Below are 26137 nucleotides of genomic sequence, written 5' to 3'. Positions count from 1 at the left end.
CATCGCAGACTGATTTGAGGGTCTTATTATTAATAACTGTGTTTATTCCCCCTACCCAAATTCCCAGGGCAGGGAACCAGTTAAGGCCTATTAAACTAGTTCTATGGCCTTCTGTAACTATTAAATCTAGTGCTCCATTAAACCCCTTATATTTAACTCTAAGGGTAACTTTTCCCTTAATTTTTATTGGGGTTTTTTGGAAGTCGGCCAATTGAATTTTGGTTGAACTAAGTGGAATCTTTCGGCCACTTTTTAGTTCAATCTTTTTAAGGGTTTCACTGGATATTATGGACACTGAGGCCCCCGAATCGATTTCCATTTTGCAAGGAATTCCTTGCAACTGGACTATAATTTTTAATTTTGATCCCATAATATTGTTAAATTTTCCCTTTCTACTGTGATTGACTCGCGCCACCTCCCCGCGGTTCGGGTATTGAGCCCAGGGCCTAGGGGTCTCTTTGCCACTATAGTAAGGGGTTACCTTACCTTCGGGCCAAACGTCGACTTCGTGTAGACGATTGTCGTGTGCACGGCCCCTGCAAATGGCTTGAATGTGGCCGGTCTTCCCGCACAATCTGCATCTGGCAGAACGGAATCTGCAAGTTGCTCGGGGATGATTGCCCCCACAGCTGCCGCATCTGTTGTCGCTGTCGCGCGGTCTCGTTGCAGTGTCTCTCAGTTGTCGTTGGGTTGTTGTTGGTTGTCGTTGTGGTGTTGTTGTTTGGAATCGACGACTCGGTTCAGGTCCGTCGCTTCGGGATGGGTTTGCCGCCATTTTTCCAAACCGTCTGGTGACTTCGGCAATGTCGGCTTCCCATTGTTGGTCCACCTCCCCGCAGCCCACAAGGCTTTCTTGATTTATTTCGGTAGAAGCGGCCATGCTATTTCGGGGGGGGGTCGCGATACCCGGTGGATTCATAAGTCAAGAGTTCATCGAGTACTTCTTGCAAGTCACCGGTGGGCTTAGCGATAATTCTATTTTGTAATTGTTCTTCTCGCAAGCCCAGCACCACTCTGTCCCGGATTCTTATTTCTAAGTTGTCATACTTGCAACGTACCGCTGCTTCTCTGACAGCAGCAACGAATTTTTGGATTGACTCGCCCGGTCTCTGATTCCGTTTTTCGAAAATGCGCCGCCAAAAGAGTTCTGATCTCCTTGGCGTAAAGTGTACTTTTAATTTGGCCAATAAATCGGCATACGGAACGCTAGATACCGGCAGTGGTTGACAAAGTCCCACAGCAACCCGATACACAGGTGTGCCACAAATGGTTAGTAAGGCAGCCGCCTTTTTTCGGTCATCGGTTATGCCGTTAACAAGCAAAAACCCTTCGACCTGTCCCACATATTCTTCCCAGTCCTCTGGGAAGTTTGGATCGAATTCTTTTAAGGACCCAATTTGCGCCATTCGGAGGATTGTTGATTCTGCCGCGGCCGCTTGTGGTTGACTGTGAATTCTTTTTAAAATTACCGCCTTTGCGCAGCTGTTCCGCCGATCCTTCTCTAGTCCGCCGTCTATCCCACCTTCGTCGCCAGTTGTTTGGTTCAGGCAGACGAATGACTCAGAGAGGTTAACAGCAAAAGGTTTATTCAATACACATATGTCAACTGACAACTGTCAAAATAACTCTGGCTTTTATACTAGAGCTGTTTAAACTGTATCCAATCACAAGTCCGGGTTTTCCCGCCTTTACAACTTTAACCAATAGTTGCACCAGAATCTCCCGCTTCAAGGAACCTTCTTTGCAACCAGCTACTGACATATTTGCAACAAAGCTACTGACATAACAGCCATAATCTTAAAGATTACATATTAGGAAGTTAAAATAGAAGGAAATTGCCCAATTAGAGAAATCCTACCACCGTCATACGTTTTAGACTATGATTTTAGGAAGCCACTCTGAGGCTTAGAACTTTTTCTTTCTCCTCAATTTACAGTATCAGACCAATAATAGAGCACTGTTGTGAAGATTGCAGCAAGAAAAGATGTCTGAAGTACTCTGAAAACTTGAATTTGTCAAATAAATGAGAAATGATCATGCTTATAAATACATTAAATAAGCAAAGTTCATTAAGGAACACCTTACAGAGATTCTGGATAAAAAAGAAAAGCTGCTGAAGTTCCTCTAACCCAGGGGTAGGCAACCTTGGTTCTTTTATGACTCGTGGACTTCAACTCCCAGAATTCCTGAGCAAGCATGGCTCAGCTTGGAAACCTCTCCCTTTCCCCTCAGCATGGCTGGCTCAGGAATTCTGGGAGTTGAAGTCCACGAGTCATAAAAAAGCCAAGGTTGCCTGCCGCTGCTCTAACCATTTTGTCAGTAAAATGTCTCTCTAGGGTAAATTCACCAAGGGGGTCAGGCTGGAGATTCTGTGGCCCTCTATGTCATCATTTGCTACCATTGGCTGTACCTAGTGAAGGGCCACAAGTTTACCACTCTTCAGTCAATCTTTTTATGTACAGAGTTAAGCAACCTTAATAATATACAAAATAAAATTTAAAGCTGGAACCATATGCATGCTGAGTCTTTCTTCCCAACGAATCTGCCTAAAAAGTGGAGGTAATCAAAAATATGGTAGTGCAAGCACAGAAAAACAGATCTTACCGCTTGCTTTCCACCCGTACAAATCATTCCTCAAAATGAGATATTAAAGAGGAAATTCAGGCTATTGGCTAGCCCAGAGGTTTATTAGTAATATTTCTATATTTATCTTCTATTTAGTCAAGGAATTTTATGGAATCATGTCTGCATCAGGCTAAAACCAAGAGACCCCGGGGTCTAGTCCTGTCTCAGGCACAAAACCAGCTGGATGATCTTGAGCCAGTCATTCCATCTCAGCTCTAGGAAGGAAGTACAAACCACTTCTGAAAAACCTTGCCAAGAAAACTGCTGGGACCTGTCAGGCAGTCTTTGAGAATCAGACCCAGTTGACAGAAAGAAAGAAAAAAGTTGGATAGATGGGTACACACACACACACACACACACACACAAAGCAAACATTCAAAGGAGACAAACAAGATGAAGCCTACAACTTTTTCTAACATTGGTGTGGAGGCTAAAGGTAGCCCTGAAAGACTTGCAGTGCACAGCTTGGAAGTGATACAGGAGGAAGCCTTTTTTTGCATATCCAATAAGTAGGTTTTAAAAATGCTAGTAAGTGTTCCTTAAAGGGAATCTGTGTCCTGCCTAAAAGAGGAAGAACTGCATTGGATAAGTTAGTTAGAAACCGGCAAATTTAACAGATTAGTAAATTAGCTATATGGAGAAATTGAAAATTATTGTATTAATTCTGAATGTAGATAGTTAACATGTTTTCTGATGTCAGCTGCCTCAGATCTATTATCTTAGACTGGCTACAGATTCAGTTATCATTGTGGGCTTTACTGGAGGAGGAACAAACCCTAATCAAACCCACTGTAAAAATTCCACCAGACATTTCTTCTATCACAGCTGTAAATTCCCGCTATTTCAGTCTCAGGGGCACTACAAAACCTAGTACGCAGGCTTACTCTCTTTTGCTTTACTGCAAGGAGCTGCTTCTGGATATAGAAAGCCATTCATTTTAGAATACCATTCTAAATTACCTCAGAATGAAAGTTGGAAGCCAGTGAATCAAAATGCTGTTTTATTTTCTTTTTTAAAAAATGTTTCGTATAAAAAATGGTGCAGTGCTTAAAGTGCTGGACTAGAACTGGAAAATAGGGAATTCTAATCTTCCTTTAGCTAGCTGGTGAGTCCTCTCAGCCAAATCTACCTAACAGTGTGGTTAAGGAAGAAGCGCTATGATATGTATAAATAATCCTCAATTTACAGCCACTCATTTAACAACTGCTAAAAATTATGACAGTGCTGAAAAAAGTGACTTACAAAAAGAGACATAAAATCAGGTATAACTCAAAACCACCATGCTTAGTGATGGAATGTTCCAGTACAAATTATTGTAAGTCGAGGTATTTATGCCACACTAAGCATGCTAAAATAAAAGTGGGATATTTGTTTTTGAGAACATTTTGTGTCTTTATTGCACAAATATAAATGAAAAGGCACAGGTTTGGCAATGACCAGCAAGTAATTTATGATCAGGGAGAGAAAGAAGAGATTAAAAATATTTTCCCACCACAACAGAAAATGCAAATACTTGTTACAATTTTAATCATCTATCCTTTTAAGCTGTCTATAAATGTGGCTCTGTAGCACCCATAATGGTGTTGCTAAATCTAGTTAGATTACAGGTTTTAAAAAAATAACCAACTTTTTGAATCTGAAGTGAGAAATGATCGGGACTTCCTTTTTCCTAAAATACCTAAAAGCCAAAAAAATCCAAAATAAAAATAGCTGTTTGGTTTCTAAAATGAGAAGTGTGCTGCTTGGGAGAGGGGGGGGAGAGTTTCAAAATGATCGGAAAGGATCATTTTTATAATTAGACTCTTTTGGGGACAGAAGATGCAGAAAATACAGCATTTTACAAAAGTCAAAAGAACATTTCATTCCTGAATGGCAGATTTTGTCTCCCTCAAAGATTTCAGAATTTCTTCACACATATAAAGAGCACGAGGGACATGGAAACAACCTGCAAAGAGAAGAAAGAAAGGGTTTATCTTCCAAATATTCAAAACTTCGTACACCTTGCCTCTTATCTGGTTTTTGTTATGTCCTCCAGAGCCCTTTTCATCATTACAGTGCTGCCAAGTTCAACAAAAAGTTACAATAAAAGTACTCCTGGCCTATATGTGGCATTGGTTTCTTTGTACTGACAGGCTTGCATTATAGTTTTATTGATTTCATAGTTTCTTCTGGGGAAACCAATATTGGTGGTGAATGGTTGTGTATGGAATCCCATGAAGAGATCTGCCAGGCTAAGATTGTGTCTACAAAGCAGGACACTTCCATAAAGGAAGCACAAACAGGGATAAGGAAATAAATTACGACATTAGATAATATCTGTAGCTCAGGGATGAACTGTGGAGTTCTTGGTGCTCTCCAAGAGTGATTGTTTGCTTACAAACACTTCATTACTCTACTAGGTAACATCATTAGCCCAAGTCTTGGTGCACGTTTCACACACACACACACCCAATTTATATGCATTTGGACTATGTCTTACATATATTATTTATTTTTATTTTATTTTTATTTTAATTCCATTTATATCCCGCCCTTCTCCGAAGACTCAGGGCGGCTTACAAGCTTAGCAGTAGCCTTCATTCTATGTATATGCCTGCTTATTAGGGCTTTCACACACACACCCCAAGCGGCATTATTACAAAGTCAGCTTAATTGCCCCCAACAATCTGGGTCCTCATTTTACCTACCTCGGAAGGATGGAAGGCTGAGTCAACCTTGAGCCTGGTGGGATGCGAACCTGCACTAATTGCAGGCAGCTGGTGTTACTTAAGGAGGCATTAGCCCACTGCTCCACCAGGAAAATGAGACGTACTCTTGCTAAATTACTTTTTGCATTCTACGGTTGAGCTCACAAGTTATTTTTTTGGTTCTACGGTTAAGTTCACAACTTATTTTAGTTCTGCTGATTTCCCATTTACACAGCTACCTTTAGGATAAAGACCCCTCGCCCTTATTATTTATTTATTTTACCTTTAAATGGCCCTCCTTTGATTGTGAGAGCCACCTTGCCTTCCTGGCTGAGATATCCAAACCATTCTCCTGCTACAGGATCACGGAACTAAGGAAGAAGCAAACACGACAGCGACTGTGCTAACATGGAACAACCAAAAGAGCAGGGCAGAGGTAGAGAAGAGGATGCTGGACGAAGATAAGAGGGGAACTAAAGTTCAGTGGACACCTAATGCAAGTAGTCCTTGACTTACAACCATTTTTTTTAATAAGCCTATGAAATTACAACTGCACTGAAAAAAGTAACTTATGACTGTTTTTCACACTTAAAAGCATTGAAGCGTCCCCATGGTCACATAATCAAAATCTGAATGCTTGGCAACTGGCATTTATTTACGATGGTTGCAGTGTCCCGGGGTCACGTGATCGCCTTTTGTGATCTTCTGACCAGCAAAGTCAATGGGGAAGGCAGATTCACTCAACAACCAATTACTAACTTAACAACTGCAGTGATTCACACAACAGCTGTGGCAAGAAAGGTCATAAAATGGGGCAACATTCACAACAACTTTCTTGCTTAGCAACAGAAATTCTGGACTCAATTGAAGTCGTAAATCGAGGACTAACATTATATTATCTAGGAACACTGTGAAAATAACAATTATTTCATGTAGGCTATCAATTCTGGATATATTAAAAGGGCACACAAATAGGAGCCACACTTTCAAAAATGATTGTTCCCCCACTCCTGCACTCTATATCATAATTATTATTTTGCATATACAGAAATGTTTGTTGTCTTTAACAGTGCAAGTCTAATGAGGAGACTAATAAACATCCAAATCTGGTAGAGAGTAGACATCTGTGATTGCTGTGTTGCGAAAGGATTTGTTCTGTTACAAACAGCAACAGGATAACGAACCATCATCCTGTTGTTGTCCCCGGTATCTATTTAGGAATCCTTCCAGAATTTATGAATACTAACCCTTCATAGTTCTTTGTGCTATGAACAGGAAAGATGTGGAAAAGCATGGAACAGTATTGTCTGTATATGAAGGATAATTGAAGAAATTATGATAGAAATTGTCTAGCACAATCTGGAGGACTTCAAAGTCTATAGAAAAGACATTCAAGGCTCCTAGCAACAAAAATAATGGTGGTGAAAAATAAGCCACACTTATAGAAAAGCCAAAACATTCAATTTCTATTTTGATTATGAAGCTGTGATGGTGAAAATGCTAGACTAGCACAGGAATTCAAATCCCCACTAGTAATGAAACCTCACTGAGTAACAATGGGCCATCTACTTTCTTTCAGCTCAGTGAGACTGAAAGGGGGAGTTGTAGGGAAAAATGAGAGAAGAAAGTGCTTTGTGTGTTGCCAAAGAGCTCTGAAGGAAAGATGGGCTGACTATACAGCTAAAAAAATTAAGAAATAACACACCCATTTTTATCAAATACATTAAGGTGTTGACGTTCTTCCAGACACCAACCAATCTATGCTCATACAAAACCATATTTAGTCCATCAAGGCTAACATTGCTTATGAAAGATTAACAGCAATTCTCCAAGGATTTATGAAGTTTTACTGCAGAGCATTTTCTATCTCTATCTCTTATTTCCCCACCTCTTTTCTAACTAACTGAAATACACCTATTTCTCAAGGCTAAACAGATTCCATGATTCCCAACATTCAATCCTCAAAGGTACCTTAGCAAAGGTGTAATTGGCCACCTGGTGAAATAGCTCCAGAAGCTCTTGGTCTTGAGTTTCAGCAAAACCCAGCAGAAATGCAATCATGGCCTCTGTGTGTGGCCACCAAAGTTTCATTCTCCACTCTAGCTGCAGAAAAGGGTGAAAGAAAAATAGAAAAAGAACTCCCTAATGTTTGAGGGATGGGGTGGGATCTTCAGCTTTGTGGTGAAAATAAGACTTTACAGTCCATACCTGAGTGGGGCAGAAACCATCAACATCTTGGAAGGCAAAGAGTCCCCCATGTTCAGGATCCCAGCCTGAACGGAATGGCTGTTTCATGAATTTCTCCACTGCCTGAAACTGGAGGTCTGAGTTGAGCTGGCGCATGGCACAACGGAGCAAGAACCAGCCTGCTTCAATTGCATGACCTTGGAATGAAAATGAACAGGAAGGAACAAACCAAATCATTCAGAACATCTAGCTCCTAATTACAGTCAATTCATAAATTAGTACTAGACAACCTGTGCCCCATTCAGTCATTTGTTTCAGAGATATTTCCTTACCGAAACAGAAAAACAGAAAGACCAAAAGCAGGCAAAAAAGCAGTAGGAGCAACATTCAACTTCCTGCCAGCTTCCCCATTGAATTTGCTTGTGGGAATTTGATGGGGAATCTGATCAGAAATTTCCCTTCCTTCCTATCTTCCCTTCCCTTTCCAGCAGGGAGATAAGTGGCTACTGCTGAGTGGGGGAGGGATTGTGAGATTGGCTGGGAAACTGTCAAGGAAAGTTGAAAATGAAGATCTCGTGACAGCAGCAGCCAGTAACACTGAAGCAGTCACAACTTTTCCAAATTTCATTCCTTTGGAAGACATTGATCCTGAATTTTGGATACATTCTGTAATTTAGCCCATTTGAGGTACCTTGGTTCAAAACAGCCCTATGATGCACCGTTTTGCCGTTTCACATTAAAGGCCTTGGACAAGTTTTAATTGTACATAACTTAATGTTGCACATAACCTGCAGAGTTTAGAACTCTGGTTCTACTCTAGACTTCTTAATATCTCTATTAGCAGAAATATATTTTATGCCAATAATTAATATACTCCCTAAGGTCATGTTTTCAAAGAATATGGATCATTTGTTAAAATTTTGCATATATTAATTTTTTTAAAAAATGTGACTTGATGGTAATTATAGAGTAATGGTAAAAACAAACAACGCAGGCAGAGAAAAACTGCTGTATAAAGATCTCAGCACAAAGAAAAATCTCTCTCCATGAAGCAATACCATTTTAGGCAGCTCTGCTTTAGATTGAAAAAATATTACTTTTGATGGTCTCCATGTAAAAGAATTGCTTCACATGTAATCACTATATATAAAAGAATCCCCATCTAAAACCCCTGATGTTACTGGCAGTTTATTAACAAATTGCTTGCAGATATAATTACATATGCATGATTATAAAGAAACATGATAATCCTTTATTGTGTAAAATTTTACATGTATACATGCTTCAAAGGCTCTGGTGTTTTCTCTTCCTATGTTATGTTTGATTAAAGAAAGAACTGAAGGTGATCAAAATTAAAACAGGTTCATATACATATAAAGACAATTTTCTTCTCAACCTTATGGATAACCTGCATCTTCCTCAGTCTTGGGTCCTCTGCCAGAGGCCTGGGAGCTTGAAGGTTCTGGGTAGTACCTTAGCTGTTCCTAGTACTGCATTTTTCTGGACAGAGAGCTCTGATGTCATTCCTGGGATCTGTTGAAGCCACTCCCCAGCTTAGGAGTTACAGCCCAATGTACCCCTAGCACAACTGGGACCACTTTGCCTTTTTATTTTCCACATCCTCTCTGATTCTTCCTTCAGGCCTGATACTTCTTCAGCTTCTCATAGTCCTTCCTGATATTGTTGTCACTTAGCACCGCAACATCTATCACTATCTTCTGATCCTTGTCTACTATGAGAATGTGTGTGTTTAATTTAATACAATTATATATACACTCTCTATATATATATTTCAAATTAGAAAATGCAAAAGCATCCTGGCCTCTGAGTCACTTTTTACCAGGATTCTGCTGTCTTCCCAAACACCCTGGCAATTCCTTGCCATCTTCAGAAACATTCTCCAAAACTGCAGCACCGTTCCTCTACAAGAAAATGAGATGGCTGGTAATGTATCAGAGGTGAGGCAAAGAGGTTTATGGAGAGGGACGCTGGCCACACCCATTCCTTTACCTGAAGGTGACCGAGTATTCTTTGAACAGACCAGTTGTCCAATTCCTTGAAGCGGCTTGCAGTCTCCCCATCTCCTTCTGACAGCTGATCCACCAAGTTGAGGAGCATCATGGGAATAGCCATGGAGTCATGTGGGAGAGCACCTGCCAGCTGAGGACGACCCAATTCAGAGGGATCCTCTCTCACCCAGTGTACGATGGCTTCCATCATTGCAAGGGCCTCCCTCTGCCAATAGGAATACCATTATAAACACCGTTTTATCTTTCAAGTATAGATTTTCTATTCCTGAGTTCCCTTCTATCCCCAGAGTAAACAAGAACTTAATTCTACAGGCATGGGACCAGACCTCATAGCATAGAGGTTGCTGAGCAGCATATGGTTTGAGTCTGCCTGGGCTCAGAACAGCATTTATAGGCTTACCACATTTTATTAACTTCAGGATCTTTTTGTTTATATTGGGATGGGGTGGGACAACATTGGCATCTGCCCAGCTATTCATCTATGGTAGAAATTAAATCCTGTAGCTTTTCTTGCAAACCACTACTTGTAAAGCCAAACATTATTCCTGCAAGACATCATTTCAGTCTTCTCACAGACCATTTCCCTGTGGATATTCTTTCCCAGATTCTATCAGTAGAACCTATGTATCCATAGAGACCAGAAGACCATCTCTAACTGCAGCATCATGAGGTAAAGCGGGCCTACCCAATTTATGCCGTTTTAACTATGTGCATTAGAGGTTGTGCTTGGTTTCAGGAAAGGACGCTAATCAGAGAGAAGGAGAATAAATAGGTTTGAAGACCATGTTATTCTCCAGCAGCCTTTCCCAATGTGGCTCTCTCCAGTTGTATTAGATTATAACTGACCCAATTTTCACCAGTCCGAACCAAAACCATGATCACTAAAACCAGCCCAAGAGCGCTGGAGGGTGCCAAATGGGAAATAGTTTTTAAAAAGTAACAGAAATTTTGATATACAGCTCTCACAGTCTGACCTGGTAATGAGATTCCCCTGTAGCTCGACCGAGCTCATCCAACCCAAGAACATAGAAACACTCGCTAAAAATGGTACGCTGGATTTTCACAGGCCGGCCATCACGGGTCAGGACAAAGGCACATTTCTGGGAAGGTGGAGCCACTCGTGCATATCTCAGCAGGAATTCCCCTCCTTGGGAAAAGAAATGGAACTGGATAGTGGTATCTCACTTCTATTTCTTGTAGCTTGTGCCCAGAAAATGAGCTCAAGCCCTCCCTTCCCCTTTATATAAATGTATTTCTTATGAAGCTCTTCATAGAAAACCAGCATGGCAGGAAGGCCGAGAGAGTGAGCTGGAATCCAGAAATAGCTTTACAGTGAAAGACAGAGTGTCCTGTACAACTATATTACAACTCCGCAGTTTACTTTTAGTTATTCTTATACCACCTTTATTACTTTTACAAATAGTTCAAGGCCACAAACATATCCAACACATCTCCTTCCTCCTGTTTTCCTCACGACAGCCTTGTGAGGTGGGTTGGGCTGAGAGAGTGTGGCTGGCCCAAGGTCACCCAACTGACTTTCATGGCTAAGGAGGGACTCCCCTGCTTTTTAGTCAGGGGAGTGTCTACAGTTTGTCTACTCAAAACAGTTCAAATGTAAAGATTTACCTTCAGGGTTTTTTCTTGGATTATTTAACGAATGTAAATACCAAGTGTTAGTACTATCCTGTTTGTGATATTTCACAGAATCCCAGAATGTAGAATTGAAAGGAAGCACATGGACCATCTATTTCAATCTTCTGCAATGTGCAGGAAAACCAAGCACACCATCCTTAAGAGGTGGCTAACCCACCTCTTCTTTAAAACCCTCAGAGATGATGAACCCACAACCTGCTGTCAGGAAGTTTTTTCCTATACATTTAAATTAAATCTAGTTTCAACTTATATGCAGTATTTCTGGTCCTAGTGTCTCTGCCCATGGAAAATAGTTCTTGATCACTTTCCCTACAGTTTCCCTTTACGTGCCTACATCTTTCCTCATTTGTCTTTTCTACGGGCTGAACATCCGTAGGACCTTTAGTCTGTCCTTATAGGACATGATCCTCAAATCCAAGTATCATTTTTGTTGTTCTCTTCCGATTCTTTTCTAACCTGTGAATAACTATCTGGAAATACAGATACCCAAAATCATGTAGAGCACTTCAGATCAGTTTTCACCAGTGCCAAGCAAAAAGGAATAATGACTTCATGCATCATTGATACATTCTTTTAATGCAACCCAGTATTCGATTCATCTTTCTAGCAGTTATTGAAAGACAAATCAGATTTGTCTTTCTAGCAGCTATCTCACACTATTGAATAATGTTCAGATTACTGCTGATGACCACAGCCCAAAGTCTTCTTCAGATGAAGTGTTTCCAATCCATAAATCCGCCATTTTGTATGTTTGTCCCTTAAACCCATCGCTGCTCCAAAGCACTAGATCTTTCAAGTTTATCTCCTCCTTCCCGAGTTAGCCATCAAAGACCTCAACCCCTCATACAACTTGAAAACCCACCCTGAAGATCAAGGCTTCTCAATTTGTTTAAAATCAGTGAACAACATCTTTAATTTTCAAAGCATGTTGAATGTAGGCACATTCTCAAAATAAGTGTCATAGTCAGCTTCAGAATACCTATTTACCAAAAAGCAAATGAGGGACTTTCTCATGTCATGAGGGTGGCACTTTGCTTTGGAAAAATGTTAACTTTTCACTTTATTTTCATTAACGTATACTAAAATTAGTAGGTCAAGGGATGTTGTCTGTGTGTTCACTTGGAGCCCTAGGGTCTCATGCTGATAACATAAAAACAAGCACAGCAAGGAAAGTTACCTGCTTTTGCTGCCTGTAGGAGTTCTGGACGCTGGAATCTTGGTACTTTTCGATACAACCGACTATACATCCATACCTTGGAGGAAAAAGATTGCAGAAATCCAGCTGAGTTCTCTGGTATGTGTCATGATCCACCACCTAACCAAATGTGGTAAAAAAGTTTCTTGCCAAGAGACAATCCTTTGAATGAACAGGTAAACAGTGGGAACTGCAGCCCAACATGAGCAAAGTTTACAGGATTGCTCTCTACTCTCTCGTCTACCCTGTGACATTTTTCCCCTTCCAGGGTTAGTGTCTGCCTTCTGCTTAGTGCTAAGAATAATACCAGGATGTGCTTGTCCATAGTTATTCACTAACCAGCCCTGTATTTAACTTCCAAAGTAGAGATGGGGAACCTGTGACCGTCTAGATCAGGGGTGTGAAACTGCTGGCCCGCAGCCTGGTTGCATCATATGAAGGCCGCTCCCACCCCAGCTCCGGCAATGCAAAAAAAGTCGCGATACGTCATGACACATCACATGATGTGGCAAGTTTGACACCTGTAGTCTATATATTGCTAATTACATTGCTAATTACAATCTCTTATTGGTTGGGGTTGTTGGAAGACGTAATTCATCAATATCTGGAGGGCTACCAGTTCTTTTCTCCTATTCTAAAGAAATATGTGAGCGCTCAAGACAGAAATATTACCGGTACATTAAAAAACATTTTCCTGATTATCAGTATTCCCACAATCTGCTAAACATCTTACTCTGCTTTGTGTGCATCTTTTAAATCAAAATCTTAGGTTTACCCATGCCATCCAAAGCCCACAAGAGTTATCAACCCAGGTTTATGCAAATCAAAATGCATAATTTACAATAAGCATTTAAATTCAAAATTATGGCTGCTCCACGTTGAAAGAATGTGGTATATCTATAATTTTGGTTGTAAGAGCCACACGCAGAAGTTGCAGATGCTCCTACTTTTTGACTTAATCTGTGAGGTGAGCAATGGGAAAGGATTGGAACAATCTCTCCATCCCTTCTAAATGAATCATGAAGCCAGGATTCAACAAATTCCCAAGGCTCACACTTTCATGACTTGAACTAAGGAAGCTTGCCTGATTGATCAATTGCCTCAGTTTAATTTAACAACTTTCAATGGGGATAAAAACAGAAAATCTGAAAGTTACCTGTCGACCTTGTAGCCATACGTACTTCAGATCATCATAAACTTTTCCAGTCTGGTCCAGACATGTAAAGAACCCTCTGGAAAAATAGAAGAGGCAACAGCATTTAGAACCAGAAAGAAACAAAGTTTCCTTTAACTTGGTTTCCGGAAGTATTGTACTACAACTCCCAGAATTCCTAGCCAGCAACTTAAATGTCTCTGAGAAAGATAAGGAGGAACTAAACAGCGATTCCCAGAAACAGCATTAACAGGGCAATTAGCAATAATTTTATAAACCAAGGCATCTGTAGCTAGCTTCTTCAAGAAGCAAAGAAAATAAGTTAACTTAGCAAATTTTGGATACTACTGAGACGGAGAAAGAGCTGATCCACGTATTATACTATGTCGCCGTTTGCTTCTCTGTTTTGCTAAAGAAACTACCTTTCGTTATGTTCATTAAAAAAACACTAACACAAGCAAAATATAAATTAAGCTTAGCATGATGTGTGAATCCAACCACAGCCAGATCTTATATGTGATACTGATACATCATAAATCCAGAGTATGCTGGACATTAATGCCTATTATTCCCAAGTAACAATCGGGGACTGCTAAGAGCTACAAACCTACAATGGCTGGGCTATATGGGAAAAGGATCCCTTCGTCTTAAAAAAAAAGGTTTCTTTCTGCATCCCTTCGATTTTTAATAGAGTTTGCTTAAAAATAGCATCAACAGTAGCAAGCATACGGTTCCTATTCAAGTATGCTTTTTTAATAATTTGAAGACTGAACTACCGTTTACTCCACTCGTCTGCGAATTCACACGATGCCCTGTATTCTAAACCAACCGCATCGGCTTGGCTTGCATTGCACACGAAGCCTAAGAGCTGCATTTCACAGATCGAAGCTCACCCATATTCCTTATCATGGGAGTGCCGTAGCCAAAAATCCACCACCGAGTCCAGTTCTTGAGAGATCCGTTCCTGCCAGTAGTGCAGCGTTTTCTGCCAATCCATTTCTGCTGCTTAATCTACTTCAGCTCTGACAAATCCAGAGATCTAACTATTGTTGCCGCCGAGGAAGCAAATCGAGGTATCAGCACATTCTCGTATGTGACCCGTGGTTTTTTTTAAAATCTAACAAAAGTTTTGCAACCAATAGCGAATCACTGATCATATGATTTGCCTGAGTCACCTGATCCTACTCCAAAGGAGTGGGGGAAGAGTTGTTTTGGTGATATTTTTTCCCCTAGAATCTTTTTTAACCCTAAAATTGCTGTGAATTGCTGCCGAGCATTGCAGAATAATAACAAAAAAAACCCCAAGATAACCGCTATCTTTCACCTTTAATTCTCGGCCCCGCTGATGTATATAAAACTTTCCCTTCTAAAATCTACAGCACGGTTAGTCGATTCTTTGCGTGTAGCATTTTAAAGCACTTCGGGAATCCGTACGGAACAACTAATTGCCCAACTCGGCATAGAGACTAATCACAGAAGCAGCGATTTATTTAAGGCAGGGGCGGGCAATTAAGCTTTCTTCCACTGACTTATCGCGGGGATTCCTTGTGTGTAAATCAACAAAGCGTTTTCCACTTCGAATGATTTAGTAATGGTGACAACCGGCGGCGATTTTTTTCCCCAGTCTAAAATTAAGATAGTGAAAACAACAAAGATGGTCGAGAAACGGGAGCAGATTTGTGGATAGTATCTGCGCAGAGATGTCCCTACCTCCCTCCCTTCTCTTTTTCCCTTCTTGAACCTTTACGCAGCTGAGTTCCGCTGTGGGCTTCAGCTCTGCAGAAAAAAACAATGTATCGTATTCCTTTGGAGAAAAAAAACAACCACCCAGAAACCGTAGATTTAAACTGAGCCTAACCACTCCCAAGTAAATAAATGGGGGGGGGACCATTCCTGACTAAGCAAATAATGTCTTGGCAGGCAGAATTTTCCCCACACACATACATTAAAAATCCAAAAGACTATTTTCCTTTGCATATATAGGCACCACTAAAGCAAAAAAAAAAAAAAACAAACGCAGAAAGCTCTTCCGTATGGGAACTTCTGTATGGGAAGTTGCAGTTTGCACATGCACGGTGCATGAAAGATGCATTTATGGGTTGCATTTTGTTATGTTTTTGTGGTATGGAGTGCTAAACCATTTTCTATTCCTTCTTGAGAAGACATACATGCATTTCTGACTCAGGATGGAAAATACACTTCCCATACCTAATCTATACAATTCAAGTCACATCCTTTTTATTTGCTCACTACTTAATACATAGCATAGCATTAATTTATAAAACCTATGGAAATCAATGGGAATAAACCCATCAATTGTCTGTTATCTAAATATAATCTACGTTCTTTGGGGCAGAGTTGGATCTCTTGTTCATTCTTACATTACTCAGTTGCAATGTAGTATAATGTCAGAGGAGAGTTCTATTCATTGAGAAAAGTCCCATATATTTCAAATGTCTGCTTGGCCATTTCCGTAGTAGAAAGAAAAGGCTTCAGTTATACCATTCTAAGTTGTTTCAAAATTTTTACAAGCATGATTCTATTATAATGCTTATAACAGTCCTGCAAGGTAAGCTATTACAATTATTAAGATCAAGGGCATAGGGCAGATTGGGAAGGGCGAGGCAAGCCTATGAGCTGTGAAGGGAATTTGTTAAAGACATCTCATTTAAATGCTATCCTGTGGAACAGCTTTCACAGCAGGACCCCAGTTCAGAAAAAAGGCTCCTAAAGAAGAATTTCAGACAGGTGGTCCTTGACCTACGACCACAACTGAGCCCAAAATTTCTGTTGCTAAGCAGATAAGATATTCTTTATTGTCATTTTTTACTGTGAGCACAATGGCACACATCAAAAATGAAATTTAGTTGCCCGCTCTCAAAGTGAAACACATACATGACACACACCTAAAACATACAACATATGTATAGACCCACACCCCTACATATACATAACAATAAAATATTAAATACTGTCCATCTTGAATATCTAATGGAAGGAGGAAGCCTGTGAGTTTGTTAAGTGACAATGTTGTTAAGGCATTGTTAAGTGAATTTTGCCTCATTTTACAACTTATCTTGCAACAAGTTAAGTGAATCACTGCAGTTGTTAAGTTAGTAACACAGTTGTTAAGTGAATCTGGTTGCCCCATTGACTACTTGTCAGAAGGTTGCAAAAGGCGATCAGATGACCCCAGGACAACTGTCATAAATACGAGTCATTTGCTAAGCATCTGAATTTTAATCACATGACCCTGGGGATGCTACAATAGTCATAAGTGTGAAAAACACTCATGTCAGTTTTCAGTGTCATTGTAACTTTTTTCTTAATTCCATTTATATCCCACCCTTCTCCGAAGACTCAGGGCGGCTTACAAGCTTAGCAGTAGCCTTCCTTCTATGTATATGCCTGCTTATTAGGGCTTTCACACACACCCCAAGCGGCATTATTACAAAGTCAGCTTAATTGCCCCCAACAATCTGGGTCCTCATTTTACCTACCTCGTAAGGATGGAAGGCTGAGTCAACCTTGAGCCTGGTGGGATGCGAACCTGCACTAATTGCAGGCAGCTGGTGTTACTTAAGGAGGCAGTAGCCCACTGCTCCACCAAGGCTCTTTGAGTGGTCACTAAATGAACTGTTGTAAGTTGATGACTATCTGTACTGTATATTTGTCTCCCTGCCCTTACCCCGTTCCTGGAAGTTATTATGCACCAGTGAACTCAATTATGGTTCAATGCTTTTCCTTGATAATCCAAATGAGTGGCCCAAGGCAACTGCCTCCATTTGCCCAAGGGCAGCCTAAGATTTTGCTGCCCTTGGCTTTAGGCATAATAGGAGGCAACATGGATAGCAACTGTAGACCTTCCTTCAAATCAAACAGCTTCATCCCATCTTTCACTGCACCCCGGTTTCGAAGTGTGGTGTTTTATTCTCCAAGGGAAGGGGTTTTCCAGGGCTTTTTTTGTCATAGAACCTTATAGGGTAGGCAAGGCGGGTTGTATGACATGTGTGAGTTCCGGCACCTTTTTCTTTTACAAAAAAAGCACTGGGGTTTTCAAACAAGTGACCAGTAGGCCGTCATTCCTGGCCCTCAAAATATGGTGAATGCCTGTCTCAGGTGTCCCAATGGCACACTACTCAGAACACTGATTGGTTCCCAAAGAAAATAAGTCTGCACTTGCTCAGGAGCTACTTAAACCTCCTTCCCGCTCTCTCAGAGCTCCAGGAGTAAGTCCTGATACTGAGGCCTGGAACACCTAGCAGACGGGAAGATCCAAGCGGACTCCTCCTTTGGCTAATTGCTCCTTCCAAGTTCTCGGTTGCTGAGACAAACGGGAACGTCCTTTTCCCGCCGAAGGACAAAACCCGGGAATTTTTTCGTCAGGGAGCCGCCGCTCAGCCTCGAGTCCCAGCAGCGGCAGGCGTGGCTGCTTGCGCGCGCTTGCAAACACCTTGCCTTGCTCCTGGGAGGAAACTGTGAGGAGCAACCTGCTTTGGCGCAGTACCTTCCCTCCCTCGCAGAGGCGGGTGCCCTAGGTGTAAGAGAGCCACCATGGGGGGGGAGGGGGGAGTTGGGAGGGGGAAGGGGGTGGGGGAAGTAATCGGGCAAAAAAAAAAAATAAGAACGTCCTAAGTTTTCCTCTAGGCTACCGGTTTTTCGCTGCCATCGAGAAACGGGCGACCGGATTCCGAGGGGAAGCCACCCTTGGGGCCAGATGATGTGGCAGCGCCTGAGCCCCCCCAACTTCTCTCTTTGCAGGTTCTGGCGGAGACGCCCCATGTTCAGACGTTCGCACCTCAAAATCCTGCTTATTGGGAATTCAGGGTAAGCTTTTGGGGGGGAGGGCGCGCGGACAACCCCCCCCGCCCCCCCTTGGAAAGACAAAAAGTCCGGGGAGAGCGCGCAGAAACGGGACGGCCCAGGCAGGGTGTGTTTGCTGAGTGGGTGTGTAGGCTGCAATAAAGGCACCTGCCGCCTCTCAGGGAAACGGCAGCTCGGGGAGGGAAGAGGGACGCTGAGGTCACCTCCCTATCCGAAGTGGATCTAAAGACCGAGGGCTCTTTTCCTCCCTGACTTTAAGCACAGCCTGAACCTGCTCGGCAAACTTTGTCTTCCACACGTGCTCCTTACGTCGTCTTCCTCTCATTCCCTATCCTAGCTGAGGCAGGTTTATTTATTTTATTTATTTTATTTTAATTCCATTTATATCCCGCCCTTCTCCGAAGACTCAGGGCGGCTTACAAGCTTAGCAGTAGCCTTCATTCTATGTATATGCCTGCTTATTAGGGCTTTCACACACACACACCCCCAAGCGGCATTATTACAAAGTCAGCTTATTGCCCCCAACAATCTGGGTCCTCATTTTACCTACCTGGGAAGGATGGAAGGCTGAGTCAACCTTGAGCCTGGTGGGATGCGAACCTGCACTGATTGCAGGCAGCTGGTGTTACTTAAGGAGGCATTAGCCCACTGCTCCACCAAGGCTCTTCTTTTAAACTAGACTTCCATCAGATTGTGCAAAACAGGGGCGCACCAATAATTCTGCCCAATGGATTTTGTTGGGGCATAGCCCTCAAACTCCAATCTGCTCCAGAAACGAGCGTTTTGAGTGGACAGAGGAGGGAAAAGGCAAAAAGGCGAGACCCCGCAGATGAAGGCATGATGAGTTGCTGATGAAAAGACTGATAGCAGAGGTTAAGTCTGGCTCTTTTGGATAATTGGTGACATCAACTACAACTAAGTTTCTGTGATCCCACTTTATATTTAACAACTCATCCCAGAGGATACAAATGCTCCATGTTATTTATTTATTTATTTATTTTTTATTTTAATTCCATTTATATCCTGCCCTTCTCTGAAGACTCAGGGCGGCTTACAAGCTTAGCAGTTATGACAAAGTTGAGAGCCAGTTTGGTCTGGTTAAGGCGCCAGGCTTAAAAACGTGGAGACTGAGTTTGGGTCCTGCTTTAGGCATGCAGGCTAGCTGGATGACTAGACTAGTCATTCTCTCTTAGCCAAACACACCTCATGGATTTGTTGTTGTGGGGGAAAATAGGAGGAAGAACTATTAGGTATGTTTGTTATTTATAAAAAAAAATGGAGATAAATGAGGGAAGAAAGGCGAGTGAAAGGAAGATTGATGGGCCACTAGACATGCACCATGCAGGGGAAGAAGGGAGCAAGAAGGCAACCCAACCTGGTATTATTCGCCCTTTGAGTCCTTTCTGGAGTAGGAGAGGAGCAACTAAATTGACCTCACCCGCAGTGCTCATTGAAGATCTTGTAGCATCCTTTCCAATATATTAAAAGGCAGAAACTTTTGTAAGCTACACTGACTTCATCAGATGCATAGTTAGAGTCCTGTAGGATTTAAACTGGAATGAGGAAGGAAGTGGAAGGTAATTATACAGATATAGGTGAGGGAAATTATAAGTATCTTATCAATTAACTGCTGTATTAGGTTAAAAGCCTTTGTATTTGTTGAAACTTTGGGAAATAGCCCCAAATCTTTTGATGTGAGCTTAGCAATCTCTTGCTCAATTGTGCTATTTAAGATTTTTTTTTCCTTAGAATGCTTGTAGTGAGATTTCCAATGAGTGTCCTGGGAGACTAAAATAAATCATCTGTTGTTGTTGTTGTTGTTGTTGTTGTTGTTATTATTATTATTATTATTATTATTATTATTATTATTATTATTATTATTATTATTATTATTATTATTATTATTATTATTATTATTATTAGGATTTATATACGGCCCCTCTCCCGAAGGACTCAGGGCGGTGTACAGGGCAATTAAAACACTATATACAACACATAATATACAAAAATTAAAATAAATTAAACCAAGTAGCCCCAAACAATAAAACACGTTCTAAAATTTAAAATCTAAAATCCCAGTCCCTCAGTCCAGACCGGCAAGTTCAAATAGCCAAGTCTTCAGGTCACGGCGAAAAGAGCGAAGGTCAGGAGCCATCCAGAGTTCAACACGTTGTGACCCCTATCTACGGGGGGGGGGGAAACACCTCACCCCCTATAGATAAAGATGGAATAGAGTGGACAACCCGAGATGCCGGTATGCACAGCCACTCGGTCTTGTTGGGATTTAGACGAAGCCTGTTCCTCCCCATCCAGACCCTCACCGCCTCCAGGCAACGGGACATCACGTCGAGGGCATCACTGGGTTGATCTGGGGTGGAAATAAAAAGCTGGGTATCATCAGCGTACTGTTACTTTGTTCATCAAAAGAATTAATGAACACAGCATGACATCAGGATTCAAAGTTCTGTTCATTAACTCTTTTGCAGAAAGTTTGCTCTGTATGCTGTTGGAGTTGTGGAATTGGCCCTTTGTCTAAATGGAGGGAGGAATCACATGAGATGAAAATATTATGCTTGGCAATTCTTATCAGCCCCATACAACATGGCTACTTACCCGAAGTGATGAGAATACCTTATTGGTGAAAGCAAAGAGGTTTCAGTTTTTCATAAGATATACGACAGTGAAAGGGAAGATTTTTGAGGAATACTAGCCTGCAGCAGTGCCAAATGCTTTAAAAGATTCTATGAATTCCGTTACACTGGTTGGCAAATTTGTTTCTCTTGTAATTCTACAGACCTATTAACTTTGCTGTCTTTCTTTTATAATCATTGACCAGATACCCTTCAAAAAATGTTTTTGGTTTACTGCTTATAAATTAAGTTGGCATGCTTCTTTGAAGCTTTGAGCTCAGCCTATGTAGGGTACACACTGCTCTTTGTCCAAACCAGTGTGTGTTGTGCTTAAGCTCCCTAAGACTTTATCTTTGGAGGGTTGAGTTAAATTACATGCCTGTTTCTAGCATTAGCAGAAAGTTATTTTGAAGAATGCCAAGAATCTGAAGGCCAGCTCAAATAGCTATGGTGATGCTTTGGAGAGTTATGGCATCTTAGTTGGAAGAGATGCACAATTCATCATCATAAAAAAAACCCTCAAATTTAATGTATGCATGTGCGCTGGGATTATAATACTCCGAATTATCAACAATTTGTGCTGGAAATCCTACCACTGTTTGAGAAAGGTAAAGTGGAACATGCTTACACATAATTATGTCCCTATACTATAGTACTAGAATATAATAGTATATTGAGAGTGCAAGACTATAACTACTTATCTGTGAATAAGAAACTGATTTTAACTAAATTTACTTCCAAGAATTAAATTTAAAATTTTACTAATCCTAGAGACAAATAACTGGCTTGGATCCTAAGATTTCTTGAAAGCTTAATCAGTCTTCCTGTACTTAAACTACTTAAAGTGGCATTTAAAAATGAGTTGATTTCTGGAAAGAACTTACCTTGAAGAGCATTTCTTGCACTAAGATGCAATTGCTACTCCTACTGAAATAGGGCTCCAAAAATTTAAATTTGGCTGGACCATATCCCTCTTTTAGAAGAAAGTTTACAATATTGCTAAAAGAGGTATTGGTATATATTTGGTACTGTTCATCATGAAGGTATCACAATGTAACAAGAAAACATGGATGTATTATAAGATCTTTTTGTTTTGGTGGGACAAGAAAAAATAATAAAGTTATGTTTATTGCTTCATCTTCAGAGAAAGCAGTAGTAATTTTTTTTAAATTCTGAGATTTTTTCCCCTCAGGTGAAGTACATTTTAAATAATTCGTAAATTTAAAAAACCCTGCTTTTCAACTAAGCTTTCTGAATAGAATTGGTTTTCTTCTTCTGCATCCAATTTTACTATTGTAATTTGGCTATTGCGATATTATTCAAATCTGTCTTAATAAACTAAAGAAATTATTTTTTCAGATAAGAGCTGTATTCTATCTAAAACCTTTTGGGCAACAGGAACTGGTTCTGTGGAGAGAGGTTTTTCTGCGGACCAGAAGGGATGTAGTTTTGCATGCTGTCTGCATCTCGCAGATGGGGCTTTGCTTGTTTGTGTGGACGCATGTTGTGGTTCGGTTTCAGTCCATGGACCTGGGGTTGGGGACTCTTTGATCTAAAACACTCCTGTAAAGAAATAATGTTTGACAACTTGATTTAACACATTATTGCCTACATTTTATTAGATATTCCCTCTACAAGTCTTCCCCAAATCATAGCCTTAAGGATTATGAAGTCATGCTGGCTGAGCTTATGAGATCATGAGAAGTAGGTTGGGGAGGCTGCCCCCCTCCCCATTTTTTCAAGCTTCTATTTATATTTACTCACCACACTTGGAATCCAAATGTATGTGTGCATCTATTTTATCCAAACAGTTTTGTGAGGAAGGTTGGTTGAGAATAATTGGCTTAATGTTGCTCAGTGGTTAACTGGGAGTTTCCGTAAGTTCAGCAGTATAATCAGCCTTTCTCCCCATTGGACCTAACTCAATGGGCCCAGTTCCTATGATCTCTCTTGAATCTTCATGCAACACAGCTTGGGAGTGTGGGAAATGGTATTCTTCCTTGATACCAACCAGTCATCTGTTGATTAATGGGAGGATGGGTAACTGGTCTTCTCTCAGGACCTGATACCAGTGTTGCCTTCTCCACAGGGTGGGCAAGTCTGCCCTGATGAACCAGTATGTTAACAACCGCTTCAGTAGCCGCTTCAGAGCCACCATTGGAGCAGACTTCCTCAGCAAAGAAGTACACATTGATGGCCACACCCTGATAGTGCAGGTAGGCCAGATACGAGGTGGACTTCTGACTACCCTTCTGACACAGATTGAGCCATCTATGCTAATGTTCTCTTCCCACCATTGAATAAGCCAACTTTGGTTATTACCAAGCCTATCCTTTGTGTGAATCACTATATAGTCAAAAGAGGATCTTGTATACAACCCCTCACACACACATAAAATGGTATCAGCAACCCAGATTAAATACCAAAAAATGACGATAAGGGGTAAGAAGAAATGAAAGTAAAAAAAAACTCCCATAGTTTTTGGGGAAGGGGAAGGAACCCACAACAGCCAGTAATTGATCAGATATTCAGTGAGCTCACAATGGTGACTGTTGAACTGTGGGTGGCAGAACATTTACAAGATAAAATAAAGCTCAGCTTTGTTGTTTTGTGAACTGGAAAGCTCCACATTAAATATTTTTGTGGAAATATTCCACTTGTCTCAACTTGTAAGACAAAAAGAAATATGCTATACATGTATGACTCTATGACTTTCATCAGAACAGGGATCACATATATCAGAACAGACATCCATATTTTATCAGATACCTCTAATATACAACAGCTTCCTCCCTATAGCATTGTTTTGCCCTTAGAAATATTCTTCAGCCGCTAGATATAAATATAGAAATAATAGTAAAAGTACTTGCTTCCTGCTTTCTTCATTTTCTTATTTCTACAGATATAAGGTATGGCAGTCTCAAATAAGCAATAACCAGTTCTTAGAAACGTCAGCTTTAGTCTCTAAACTAGCTTATGCTTAAACTGGCTATGGCACATGGAAGTTATGATATACTGCCTCTGGAAGACGGGTCTAATAAAGTAAGGATTTTACAGCTGTCGAAGCAAAGAAAAGCAGTACAAGCAAAGCTTTCATGGCATGTGTTATGACCATTCCCTGAACTAATATTAACAATTACCCCATGTCAGATTTTATCACTAAATACCAAAACATGGAAACCTAAACTAACATTTCACTCATTTTTAAAAATACAACATAAAAGCTGGAGCACTCCACAAAGGCGTAATATTCCTAAACCAAATATATCATCAGCGAATTGTTTTGAGGTCTAGCTTGACTTGACTAAGTGTGTGTGCCTTTTGGATTTTTTTTTTTAAAAACCCTTTTAATTCTGCACTAAAATGTTCATGGCAAAGAAAATGTAACTCATCCTGTAATGATGCACTTTCTCATCTTGCCCATTTAAATATTTCTCAGCACTTGAGGAGTCAGACCTTTCTCTCTCTCTCTCTCTCTCCCCCCGACTCAAGATCTGGGATACAGCTGGTACAGAAAGGTTCCATGCGCTGGGGACTGCCCTTTATCGGGGATCTGACTGCTGCCTGCTCGTCTTTGATGTCACATCTATCTATTCTTTTCAAGCCCTCGAGAAGTGGCACAAGCAGCTCTTGTTGCAGATTGAGCCAGAGGAAGAACCCACTTTTCCCATTGCCATCATTGGAAACAAGACTGACCTGGAGAATCGTGAGGTACATAGCAAACACACTGAGGATAGATTGCCAAGAGCTCACGCAGCACCCAACGTTATGTGTGAAGGGATGTTTTAAAGATTAGGAACAGGGACCGTATAGTGGTCCTACAGAGCCTTGAATGAAGAATCTGGATAGTTTTTTGGTGGCAGAGGACGCAGAACCTGCAGGAGAGGTTTTACACTTATAGGTTCTATTTCTAGTTTAGGGTTGCAGACAGGAGTGGGGAGAGGGCAGCGTGTGAAGGTATCTTGTCTTTAAGCAGGTTTCTAAAGAGGAAGCTGAAATGTGGAGCAGGCTTCACGATGCGACCTACTTTGAAGCCAGTGCCAAGACAGCTGCCAATGTGCCAGAGGTGTTTGAGTGGGCCATACGGGCTGTACTGAAGAACGTAAGGAATGCATTCACTCCGTTTCCAATTTTAAAAGCTTTAAAGCATGGCTATTCTTTTTTTTTATAAATCCTGGATAACCCAACAGTGTGCCATCAAAATATGCAAACAAAATTAATAAGTGAAACAGCTAAAGGCAGTAAGAATACATTATGCCTCCAATAAGGATAACATTGGAGAAAAGAGAGGGAAAGCTATCCCTCTTTAGGCTGAAAAAAATATATTAATACTATTAAATAATATGCTGCCTCCAGGTACAATAGTCCGGTCTGGTCTGACGGGTTCTGTTTTAATTATTGTTTTAAGATAACTATCTTCTGCATTTGGGCAAAATTAGGGTTTAATTTGTTTTCAATATCTGTATTTGTGCATTCTGTTATTTATGTCACTGTTCACCGCCCTGAGTCCTTAGGGAGAAGGGCGGTATACAAATCAAATAAATAAATAAATAAATAAATAAATAAATAAATAAATAAATAAATAGGCATTACCCCTGCTTTTAAGACTACACTCTTTGTGATAAGCAATTCCTTTATCAGGGCAGTGCTTTCCAGCAAGTTGCTCCATATCATACCTCTTTTTCTCACTTGTGCTAATCACTTTTATTTCATTTCAGCGCAAGGTACCCGAAGAGCCACAGCTCAACTCTGTTCACCTAGAGACCAGGCCACCGGAAGGGACACACCGGGAAAGGTGTGGCTGCTGATGAGCCCAAATGCAGATGGGAAGATCTTTTGACATGATGCAATGGACAACAACAGGAAGTTAGCCCATTGGGCAGTAGCAAGATTTTGCCAACCCTGCAGCCTGTCACTTTGGTAGCTGGATCCCATGATAAGATTTGTGGCCTTCTGGAAGAGAGATCCTTATATCTGAAGGGCCTAGATTGGATGTTGGATAGTCTTCATCCAAACATACGGAAATAAATCTCAATCTGAGACTTTTCAGCGAGAGAAACATTATCTAGTCCTTTCATAAAGAAAAAAGGTTATAGAAAATTTGACCACAAACAGTCTGAAGGGAGAAGATGGGGGGAAAGAGCTCTTTTTTC

General features: G+C 40.9%; 2 protein-coding genes and 1 long non-coding RNA gene across 4 annotated transcripts; 1 reads left to right on the top strand and 2 right to left on the bottom strand.

Annotated features, from left to right (window-relative positions):
• Positions 1–1446: 1446 nt before the first annotated feature.
• RENBP (renin binding protein) lies at positions 1447–14642 on the bottom strand. The gene is made up of 10 exons (XM_081318470.1): positions 14424–14642; positions 13534–13609; positions 12360–12435; positions 10504–10676; positions 9510–9734; positions 9340–9421; positions 7521–7696; positions 7284–7415; positions 5596–5683; positions 1447–4570 (listed from the first exon to the last, which is right to left on the bottom strand). The coding sequence occupies exons 1-10, from the start codon at positions 14525–14527 to the stop codon at positions 4485–4487; spliced, it is 1218 nt and encodes a 405-aa protein (XP_081174596.1). The 5' UTR covers positions 14528–14642; the 3' UTR covers positions 1447–4484.
• Positions 14643–17955: 3313 nt separating this feature from the next.
• LOC308662132 (ras-related protein Rab-7a-like) lies at positions 17956–26028 on the top strand. Of its 2 annotated transcripts, XM_081317615.1 has the most exons (6): positions 17956–18070; positions 18292–18357; positions 23074–23200; positions 24477–24695; positions 24961–25086; positions 25703–26028. In XM_081317615.1, exons 2-6 carry the CDS (start codon positions 18311–18313, stop codon positions 25790–25792), a joined length of 609 nt encoding a protein of 202 aa, XP_081173741.1. In that variant the 5' UTR covers positions 17956–18070; positions 18292–18310; the 3' UTR covers positions 25793–26028. The 2 variants fall into 2 exon arrangements, with proteins under 2 accessions (XP_081173741.1, XP_081173740.1); XM_081317614.1 differs by lacking the exon at positions 17956–18070 and having other exon boundaries at positions 18142–18357.
• On the bottom strand, positions 20402–24457 carry LOC308662133. The gene is made up of 2 exons (XR_014025108.1): positions 22369–24457; positions 20402–20722 (listed from the first exon to the last, which is right to left on the bottom strand). It is a non-coding gene; the product is annotated as an uncharacterized lncRNA (long non-coding RNA).
• Positions 26029–26137: the final 109 nt, after the last annotated feature.

This window comes from Vipera berus (genome assembly GCF_964194415.1).
Source record: "Vipera berus genome assembly, chromosome: 2".
Lineage (NCBI taxonomy): Eukaryota > Metazoa > Chordata > Lepidosauria > Squamata > Viperidae > Vipera > Vipera berus.
The sequence above is the reverse complement of the archived record's forward strand: the minus strand, read 5'-3'. Positions and strand labels throughout refer to the sequence as shown.

What these genes read in the sequence shown, in the direction of transcription:
- RENBP (XM_081318470.1), bottom strand. Translation starts at nt 14,527, where the DNA reads ATGGATTGGCAGAAAACGCTGCACTACTGGCAGGAACGGATCTCTCAA. An exon ending in TCCCATGATAAGGAATATGG is followed by an intron (nt 13,610 to 14,423) that starts GTGAGCTTCGAT and finishes CTATTTTTCCAG; the next exon opens with AGGGTTCTTTACATGTCTGG. An exon ending in TATGGCTACAAGGTCGACAG is followed by an intron (nt 12,436 to 13,533) that starts GTAACTTTCAGA and finishes TTTTCCTCCAAG; the next exon opens with GTATGGATGTATAGTCGGTT.
- LOC308662132 (XM_081317614.1), top strand. Translation starts at nt 18,248, where the DNA reads ATGATGTGGCAGCGCCTGAGCCCCCCCAACTTCTCTCTTTGCAGGTTC. An exon ending in CTGCTTATTGGGAATTCAGG is followed by an intron (nt 18,358 to 23,073) that starts GTAAGCTTTTGG and finishes CCTTCTCCACAG; the next exon opens with GGTGGGCAAGTCTGCCCTGA. An exon ending in GCCACACCCTGATAGTGCAG is followed by an intron (nt 23,201 to 24,476) that starts GTAGGCCAGATA and finishes CCCCGACTCAAG; the next exon opens with ATCTGGGATACAGCTGGTAC.